Consider the following 10,903-nt stretch of genomic DNA (forward strand, 5'->3'; position numbering starts at 1 on the left):
CAGATTTCTAGTGTTAACACTTGTGTGTGCAAGTGGTTGATAGTGTTCACACTTGGGTGTACTCGGTTCGATTCCCACTTAACTTATTCAGTTATCGTGCTTATCACATCTTCATGATGTATCAATGCCTTATAACGGATTTGTCGAAAAAAAATAGAGTAATAATAATATTATAACACAAAGAGACCTTTAAAAGTATCCATGTTAGAATTTAACAGTCAATATTAGTCAATGATCTCCTAAAATAATAAAACGTAACCAAGCCCAAAACTGAAATTAAAAACGGATTAAACGACCAAAGATCACTCATCAAGTTCAAGTATAATCATTGAAGATAGATCAGATGACATGGATAAACTTACGTAAGCAATTTCTGGTCAAATAGTCAAGCTAAAGAAAAATAATATACACGTGGCGAAACGGGTCTCTCTCTCTCTCCTCTAAAATCAACTTCAAGTCTCTCTCTTGAGATCTTTCTGAATCGGGTGATGTTAGAGTTTGATCAATCAAAAAGCTTACGAAACCCTAAAAGTAGAAATTGATCAATGGCGGAAAACACAGTAACTTCCCCTATCCCAATTCCAATACCAATTCAATCAACAACGACAACAAATTCTATTGATTCTTCTTCATCAATTCTATCACGCTCTCAAAACCCTAATTCTCATCTTCCTTCTCCTTCACCTCCTCCACTTTCTTCTTCTAATAACATCTCTCCTTCTCCTTCTTCCATGGATCATCATCATCATCTTCTTCCTCAACAACAACAACAACAACAACAACAACAAATCTCTTCTCCTCAACTTCCTCCTCTTCCTCAAACTCCTTCTTCAATTTCTGCTTCTGCTTCAATTCAATCCCCTTTAATTCAATCTCAACAACAAATTAACCCTAACTCCACCTTAGTAGGATTACAACAAAATCAATCCCAATTTCAGCAATCTCAACTTCAACAACAACAACAACAATTGCAGCAGCAGCAGCATCAACAACAACAACAGAATTTGATTTCCCAAAGGAATTTGCAAATCCCACAGACATTACAACGATCATCATCAATTTCAAGGATGAATCAAATGCAACAACAACAGACGTACGGTATGCCTACTGGTACTATGTTACAACAAGCAGGCATTTACTCACAAATGAACTTTGGAGCTAACAATCTTCAACAGCAGCAACAACAACAACAACAACAACAGCAGATGGGTAATGGGGGTTTATCTCGATCAGCTTTGATTGGGCAAACTGGGCAAGTTACTGGTCATCTTCCAATCTTGCCTGGGCAAGCAGCAGCTGCTGCTGCTCAATTCAATATGCAATCTCAATTGCTTGTTCAGGTAATCACTTCATTACTGTTTACTAAAATTGAATCTGGGTCTTCTGAATTTTCTTAGTTATTTTTTTTTAGCTTAGTTCTATACAAAAAATCAATCTGGATTCTGGGTTCTTCTCTTTATTGAGTTATATTGGATTTTGAGTCTTAGAGTTTGAACTGAATGTAATAAGTTGTTAAACTACTGTTTTCCTAACTATCATATTTTGGTAAAGTGCCTATGCATTACTTTAATTGAATGAAACCCTAATTTTGTAACTCGGAGATGTTAAGTTTATTATGTTTAAGATTGAATTCTTTGTTGGCCGTAATCATCTTTTCGAGATCCTAGTTGTGTTCTATAACTATTTATGATCAATTCTCTCGTGCAGCCGAGGCAGAAGACTAGTTTGGTTCAAGGATCACAATTTCATTCTGGTAATAATCCTGCGCAGACATTACAAGGAATTCAGTCACTTGGAATGATGGGTTCTCTTGGTATGAATCCACAGCTTAGACCGAATACATCTCTCTCTTATGCTCAGCGAATAAACCAGGGACAGATGAGGCAGCAACAATTGTCGCAACAGACTCCTCTTACCTCTACTCAGGTATAACTTCCCTTCTGGTTGAGTACTGAACTACTGAAGCAAGATATTATAAACAAAGGAAATGCCATTTCTTGAGTCATTGTTTATCTTTAGAGATTTCTTCCATTGAGATCCTTTAATATTTGAATATTTTGTCCTATACGGAAGTTAAGTTATCGCTTCTCGATTCTCGAATTAAGTTTGATATTTTTTTACTTATCAAACTAAAAGGAATATTTTCTTGATGGTAGCGTGGATTCTTTGTTTGTTTTAACAACAAATATATCTTCAGAATCTGCAGGGTCAAGGTTTACAAAGGACATCATCATTGGCTTCCCTAAATCCCCAATTATCAGGGTTATCTCAGAATGCTCAACCAGGAGTGATGCAAAACTCTTTGTCTCAGCAGCAGTGGCTGAAGCAAATGCAGCCAACAATGTCAACTCCGGGGTCTCCTTCTTACCATCTACAACAGCAAAGACAATCACAGCAAGCTTACTTGCAGCAACAATTAGCCTCCTCTTCTCAATTGAACCACAAGTCTATGTCCTTGAACCAACAGCAAATATCCCAACTAGTACAAAATCAACCACAACTGAGTAATCAACAGCAACAGTTGCATCAGCAACAGCAGCTGCAACAACAACCAATCTTGCAACAGCAACAACAGTCGCCAAGGATGCTGGGCCAAGCAGTTCAGAGATCAATAAGTATGAATGGATCACAACCAGATACTACTGCTTCTGGCACAACAACACCAGGGGGAAGCTCAAGCCATGGAACAGAAGCAAATAATCAATTTCTTGGAAAGAGAAAGATACAGGATTTGGTCTCACAGGTCTTCCTCTACTTCTACTCTTTGCCGGTTTAATTTTGTCTATATCATGATTTACTTGATCTTGTGCCTCCATAATTGATATGCAGAAAGTCTTGACTGCAGCTACTTTCTTCTTTTCCAATTTTACAAAATGTAGATTCCAAAAAAGACGTATTCCATTTGATAGCAATACAAGCTTAGCTATCTTGAAACGGTGAAACTGTGTCGTCTTTTACGAATGGATAATCCATAAGAATAAATTTGGTTCTACTTGAAGTTGAAGACCTAAAAGCATGTATTTGGAACTTTTTCATTTTAAGTTCTGGTAATTGTTTACCATATGGATTGCTTTCCCCTTATTGTAGCGTACCATTTGAGAATTATCTTTTTGTCTATTTTATAATTCTTATACCAGTTGAGCTCAAGTCCCAAGTCCCAACCTGCCTAATAACATACGTGACAGTCAGTCAGTTTAGCTACCAGTTTTCTTGGCTAATTATCATCATTTTGTTGTATGCCAGGTGGATCCACAAGGAAAGCTAGATCCTGAAGTTGAAGATCTCCTTCTAGAAATAGCCGATGACTTCATTGATTCGGTAATGCTCATTGGGTTACTTATGGTTAACTATGTATACATATACATATACATAAATATTAAAAGATCCGTTGCTTTATTTGGTGCTTGGTAAGTTCTCCATGTGCACAATAATATCTGAGTTGTATTTTCTGTTTCCAGAGACCCTGTTTGTTGTTAGTGTGTTAATAGGCGACAATATAACATCCTAGTAAACGGTGTAATTATATGTACAGTTGTACACTGCTAGGGAATTACACTTTATCTTTGGAACCTGGAATTAGTTGCCGGAGATGGAATTCAAAGTTCACGCATGATCTATCAAAATTTCCTATGTAGAAAAGAAACCATATTTCATTAGCAGACCAAGCTGTTTTATCATATAAATTGGCAATTTTCTGGGTTTAACACATTGATAGCACCAAAGAGTCAAAGTTGGGACATTGGAGTTTTTATATCTTTGAGAAATATTAGACATGCAGTGTAAGTAGGCAATACTGAAAAACTAGAGCATGAATTGACTGAATGCTTGAGCTTTTTCTTTATGAGGTTGATAGGGCAGAGATATTCATTGACTAAGGAACAAAGAAAGAGTTTTACTGCTTGAGTTTCGTAAGAATAGAAGTAGGGTTTCCTCAAAAAGTTGAACGAATACATAAAGGAGAAACATGTACAAGTACAGAGCTGCTGCTCAAATTAGAGAACACTAGGCAAAATACAGGAGTTGAATCTGCGACTTCGTAAGATTCAAATCGCATTGTGTCTAACATTTGCCCCCAAGCTAGAGATTGAAGTCTAAAAAGGACAAGTGTGTAGCCTACTTCTCCCTTCTACTACGTTGGAACGGCATACCTCAGACTGCCTCAATGACTAGGTCCTCCCGACCCTCTTCTCATTATTGCTCTGTTTCTTTAACTTCCATTAACTCCAACAGATAGCTTGAGACACCTGTTAACATGTAAGTATAATCAGTGCGTTGACAGTGGGTAATTTTCCCCCGGTTGGAGATACAGTTCTTTCTTGTCGTATGGAAAATAAGTAAATCTTTTGCAAGACAGTTCACCACATATAGGCATTTATATACAGTGAAAGTCATACCTTATTGATTGTGTAGGTAGCATAAATAACTAGTTGAAATTCTTTCCTGTTTCGGAACCTACTTAGTTGCATGTTTAGCTATTTGGTTCAGAATTTTTTTCCAACTTCCTTTGTAAGTATAGAAATTGGGAACCGACATAAGGTGCGCCCTGCGATGGGTAATTAAGATCATTTTGTTTAACCACTTCTTTTGATTGTTGGGAAAGCATAACTACCATTGCTAATGAAAAGGTTGTGGTAGTTCTCATAGTGCGGCTGTCGTCTGGTTGTTTGCGACTGTCCTGCATATGAACCGAAGTGTACTTTTGGCAGTTGATGAATTAGAATTTGCATTACAAGATTATCACTTGTACTGATATTTTATATAATTCTATGATGTATATTGGTGGCAGGCTGTAAGTGTTTTTCTGCTGTAAATTTATCAAATCACGGTTTGACCAGGTTTCCTTTTGCAGGTCACTTCATTTGCTTGTAATCTGGCGAAGCATCGGAAATCTTCAACTTTAGAATCCAAGGATTTGTTGCTACACCTAGGTATTTTCAATTATGATATTCAGTAGAATATCTCTATCTTTTTGTAACCTTACCTTTTAATTATTCCTGATGTTGCTCCACAACCATGCCCCATTTGACTGTCAGTTTTGAAATAGATTACACATCATGATCAACAAAGATGCGTACTCTATAAAATCCCCATCGATTTTTGAGGAGTAACTTGTAAAACTTTGGCAGGCAGACATGCTTCATCCCTAGATTTTTTTCTTAAGTCTCTAAGATAATGAATCGTGTGGGGATATAACCAGAAGTTCAACAATGCTGTGGAAAACATCGCATCTGCTTTCGCAGAATCTGAGTTCCTGAAATTCGAGGCGACCAATCTTGTGAGAGTGGGACTTCCATGAGATAGAAAAGATACTAAGCTGCACACATGTTTACAATCCTAATCAGTACAGATTCACCTTTACGCTTTTGGTGACTTCTTGATTGTGAACCCGATACACAGACAAAATCCTGGCCCTTCAAATATATTGCAGTTAGGATCCCCACAAACATGGCCTTCGTAGGTGCTATGTCTATCGAAGACATGGAGTATCTGCTTCCTGTCTTTTCATTCTCCTATGTTCAATGAAGAAAAATATGCCTTTTTCTAATACTCTTCATTCTGATCTTCCATTTAATGAATCTAACTGGGTAATCAATTTGCAGAAAAGAACTTGAATTTGACAATTCCAGGATTTACAAGCGAGGAGCAGAAATACCCTAGAAGACCAGTAAGGATTTCATCTTAGTTGTCTCCAAACTATTATGGAAACTACCTTATATTGTTCTGAAATGTTTAAAAATCATTATCAAATGCAGGTGATGAATGACCTCCATAATAAGCGTCTCGAGATGGTAAGCTCAAAACTTGTTCTCTTATAATATATTTACTTCAATTGGGTACATCTTTAAATATAACTGCTGATTATGCCTGGATGTGGTCATTTGATCAGTTACGAGCTCTGACAGATTCACAGTCAGATACTAATCTGAGCAATGCTAAAGACACCATGAAACAGGGTTTTATGCATCCAATTGGAGTTAACCAACCAATAAGCCACCCAATAAGAACCCCTGCAACTTCAGATCAGTTAGTTTCACCATTAGCTGGATCATCAATGTTGCAGCAATTGCAGAGGTTTTAAAGGAGTTATTCACTGTTATTGCTTCCCAGTTCAACTGGGAGCCACTGCATGGATCTTATAAGTAAGCATCTTTAACTCTTAGGGTATCAAATTCCAAGTTGCTTTCATCAATTTTTTCATATCATTTGATCATAAAGGGTCACTACCAATATTTGGTAGTGAATGTCTGAATTTTGAATGAAACTTAATCAACTTTCATTTCCTTGTGCAGGTGGAGAAGATGTGATCATCAAGGAATAACGCTCTGTGGAATTGATTTGGCGCTTGCTTGTGATGTGTGGAAAGAAAAGGTATGCTGGTTAGTATTGAAGAAACACGAAAATGAGAAGTCCTCCGCTATATTTAACATGGTACAATATAATTTAAGACTAATCGCTGTATAATTATCTCCGTAATAGAAATATCTCGCGAGGGGGCCTTCTCATAAGAGAACATATATGATAATGAAGCCTGTTGTTTAGGTAGGAATTATTTGGTAAATCTTATAGAATAATGATATTGTTGGTTCCCTCTCTGTTTATATAAATCTGTCATTTAAGGGTAAGCTTATTTCAGTTTTCCACCATGTTGATATATTATATATATATATATGCCTACTTGTTTTATACCCCTTCAGGTTCGAATTCCGGATAGTTTTACATCTAGGATTTACATATACAACATATAGCACTGTCAAGAGCGAATTTCTTATTATTTAGATATTTAGATTCAAAAAAAGTAAGAGATTAGAAACTTGAAAAACAGGGATTGGGCTTCTAGGGCTACTCGATTAGCTACGGCACCCGGTGCATTTCCCCAAGGGTGTCCTAAAGTTCCTCCACCGAACTGTAGTACGGAATCATCCCTATATATATATATATATATATATATATATATATATATACTAGGGCTAGGCATAACCCCCGCCCGATGGGCGGGGGAATGCCCTTTACGCAGTTGAATAGTAGACATGATATTCGGTTATGTAAATTTTCCCTTTCTTTTTCACATTTTATATTTTCCTATTATAGTTTCAACTTTTCAGATCAGGTTGCGTGAAGTATGCGGGACAATGTCTTTTTACGAAATGCGAATAGTGAGACAATGAAATCGAGATTGGTACCATTGGCTACAATTTTTACTTATCTAACCCATCGTATGTAACTATGGATACACCACATTATATCATACATGAGTTGGAAACAATTAGTATTGTATTCCGAAAAAAAATGTCATATAGTTGAAACACAGTTCTTTTATGTGATGAATGGGATAAAACAAATCCAATTTGAATAGAAATGCAGGAATTTATATGGTTTGTAATGAAACTACAAAACATAAAAAAGTAAATGATGCGAATCAAATGCAAACTTTAGCTTTACATTCATCAGTAAACATAATAAAATACTCTCCTTAGCTGTCTTTCTTTAGACAAATAATTACTTACAAAAGTAAATTTTTGTCAGAGGGTGCATAAGAGTGGAAAAGGGCAAAAGAAATTTAGCAGATTATACTTTAATAGAGTGGAGGGTTATATTAGCATCTTGTGAAGCACCAGTTATTATAACAACGGTCGGAAAGATAGCACGTTACAGATTAAGACAATATTTAATATATCTGCAAATCTTGGAGGTGAAAAATTCATAAAGAAGCATAATATTCATGTTATAGCAACTCAATCGTTTCTAAATTTTGCTTAATATTTTTTTTATTTCCTCTCTCTCTCTCTAAATACTCCGGGAGGAGGGGGGTATCCCTTCGCCGGAGCTAGATCTGTTCGTGAACAGACCGAGATCTGTTCAACTGAACAGACCAAGATCTGTTTGGGAACAGACCTTCCCCAACAGATCTAGCTCCGGCGAAGGGATACCCCTTCGGCAGAGTATTTAAAGAGAGAGATAGGAGAGAGAAAATATATTTTTTTAAAGAGAGAGGAGAGTTCTAAATTTTTTTTTTATCTTTGAAGGTCGCCGGCCGACGACCTTCACCGGTGAAGATGATGAAGTAGCGAGAAGATGAGGTGGCAGAGAGAGGCAATAAGTTGGATGAAAGAGAAGTGATGACTAGTTTACGGTGTTATAACGAAATCTAAAAAAAGGGGTCATCTGGGTAATTTTGATAAAGTAGGTAGCTAGACAGGAAACCAGTCACAAAGTTGGGTGCTAGTGGAGAAATAACCCATTTTTTTTTTTTTTGAAGAAACCCCAAATGAAATTAACAAGTACTAGGGTATATCCCGTGCCCTAGGGCACGGACATTGTATCAATCAAATGTTACGAAATTTATTTTTATATTTTATTGAGAGAGAGAGAGATTTTTATTAGTTATTATTTTTTGTTTTTTTTTTCTTAAATTAGTTATTATTTTATTGAGAGAGAGATATTTTAATTTCTTTTTTTAACCCTTGAAATTTATTTTTTTTATTTTTTTTTTTAAATTAGAATTTTTATTTCTAAGAATGAAAAAATTATTATTTTTTAAATAGGTAACTTTATGTCTACGAAGGACTATGTCTTAAATTTTGAGAAGGGCTTCTAGACAATATCTTTTACAAAAAAAAGATTTTTATTTCTAAGACGGAAATGATTATTGTTTAGACAATATCCTTTATTAAAAAAAGATTTTTATTTCTAAGAAGGATACAGTTATTATTTTTTAAATAGGTAACTTTATCTCTATAAAGGACTATATTTTAAATTTTGAGAAGGGCCTCTAGACAATATGCATAATTAAAAAAAGGTGTTTGTCCCAATCATCGTTTTCCCTTCTGTTTTATATAATAGATATAGGCGTGTCACTTAACATTAACTAAGCTTTTACTTTCTCCTACTTATAGGTTTGAAGAATGAATCTTTAGTTGTTGCAGTCAGTTATTTTAGGACATAGCAGAGACGTCATTTTACTTCATGGTGATCTTCAACATTGGCAATTCCAGCAGTTGCCCTAAAATTTATACATCTTACTGTCATAGCTTTCTTACACGACCAATATTTGGTCTTAGAACCACACAAAAAGTAGGTTGTACACACACAAAGGGTGCCTCTATAGGCGCCTGCATTAATTGCTGTAGGGGCCTCTCTCTGTTGGCGCCTCCCATACAGAGGGTTTTTAGCATCAATTTAGTGTGTGTAGTAATGAACAGAGACAAATCCAAGAAGCACTTCTAAGAATTATCATAGCATCAATCATTTCGATACCTGGTTCTAGGGTTTTAGCATTTGAAATATCACTAATTAATATTTGATCTCTTCAAATGATAGATCAATCACTTATTCTGATCTATTCAAACCACTAATCTCAAATTTGTTTGATCTTTCTTTCAAGAACAATAAGCATTTTAGATGGATCGCCCATTTCTGAAAGTAGAAAGAGAAAGAAAAGTATGAAAAAAGAAAATAAGAAGAGGTGCGGGAGGAGCCTTTTGGTACGATAGGGGAGGCGCCAACAGAGGGAGGCCCCTACAGCAATTAGGGGAGGCGCCTATAGAGGCACCCACACACAAAATCTAAACAATGGATAACATGGGTAGAGTGCATAATCCATTCAACAAAAAATATTATGTAGCTGCTTCTAAGAATAGATGATATACGTAGTTAGTCAAAGAAGTAAAAAACTACAAATCGCCTCCTTCAACACCAAGGGCAGCGGGACATAATCCACTAGCGACCAGTATGACTGATCTGCTAGAAGAGCCTCCAGAGATCTTATTTACGTCATAAGGGTTCTTAGCAGCCTACAAAAGTCTCTCATCTCAGCGTCTGAAATCAATGACCGAACTCCAAAGATTGACCAACATGATAACAATGGTCTGAAACTCCTAAATGTTTATGGAAGTATCGAGCTGAAAAATGTTGATTTCAGCTATCCATGTCGTACAGAAATTATGATAATGAGCAATTTTAGTTTGAAGATCAATGGAGGACAAACTGTAGCAGTTGTGGGTGTTTCAGGAACAGGAGAAAATACTATAATCTATTTGATAGAGAGATTCTACGATCCAGCTGTTGGTCGAATTATATTTGATGGAGGAGAACGGAAGCTGTTAAATGTAAGATGGTTGAGAAACCATATGGGTCTCATTCAACACGAACCTGTTTTCTTCTCAACAACAATAAAAGAGAACATAATATAGACAAGGCATAATGCAACAGGAGCTGAGACGAAAGAAGCAACAAGAATAACCAATGCCCATCATTTCATTAATTGTTTGCCGCACGGTAATAACACACATGTGGGCACGAGAGGTGTGGATCTCACACCAGGACAGAAACGAAGAATCGCCTCCGCTCGGGTTGTTTTTAAAAACGCACCAATACATAGAGCAACTATGATGAGACATGTAGACAATATTGTGGTACTAAATGGTGGTCAGATTGTCGAGCAAGGAACCCCATATTCCTTGTTAGCAATGAACAGTTTATATCTTTAGTTAACATAACCTCACTTTGGAAAGGGTCTTTGACAACATCGGAGAAACTGCTATGGTTACATTGATGTGGTTATGATGCATTTCATATTGCTGCTATGGTAGAGGAGATGATCAAGCATTATGATATTTCATCGGCATTAGAGCGAGGAATGGTTATGATGAATTTCATGTTGCTGCTAAGCAACACGACTTGGACACACACACACACCCTTGCATTTTGCGGCACGAGCATAAACCTAACCAATCTGGAGAAACTGCTATGGTTGCATTGATAAGGTAGAGGAGATGATCAAGCATTATGATATTTCATCCGCCGACATTAGAGCGAGGAAAGGTTATGCTGCATTATAATGTGGTATTGGCGTGCAGAAGAAGCGTTTATCAAAGCCATAGGGGCTGGTCTAAGCTATAGGTCG

General features: G+C 36.4%; 1 protein-coding gene across 1 annotated transcript; it reads left to right on the top strand.

Annotated features, from left to right (window-relative positions):
• The first annotated feature begins 308 nt into the window (after nt 1-308).
• On the top strand, nt 309-6,623 carry EER4 (Transcription initiation factor TFIID subunit A). Its single transcript, XM_086651995.1, has 9 exons — nt 309-1,340; nt 1,708-1,926; nt 2,198-2,743; nt 3,244-3,318; nt 4,850-4,928; nt 5,601-5,665; nt 5,754-5,789; nt 5,888-6,140; nt 6,291-6,623. Exons 1-8 carry the CDS (start codon nt 546-548, stop codon nt 6,077-6,079), a joined length of 2,007 nt encoding a protein of 668 aa, XP_086508121.1. The 5' UTR covers nt 309-545; the 3' UTR covers nt 6,080-6,140; nt 6,291-6,623.
• Nucleotides 6,624-10,903: the final 4,280 nt, after the last annotated feature.

Source organism: Eschscholzia californica, unplaced genomic scaffold (assembly GCF_041429995.1).
Source record: "Eschscholzia californica isolate CP2 unplaced genomic scaffold, dmEscCali1.0.p SCAF_1, whole genome shotgun sequence".
NCBI classification, from domain to species: Eukaryota; Viridiplantae; Streptophyta; class Magnoliopsida; order Ranunculales; family Papaveraceae; genus Eschscholzia; species Eschscholzia californica.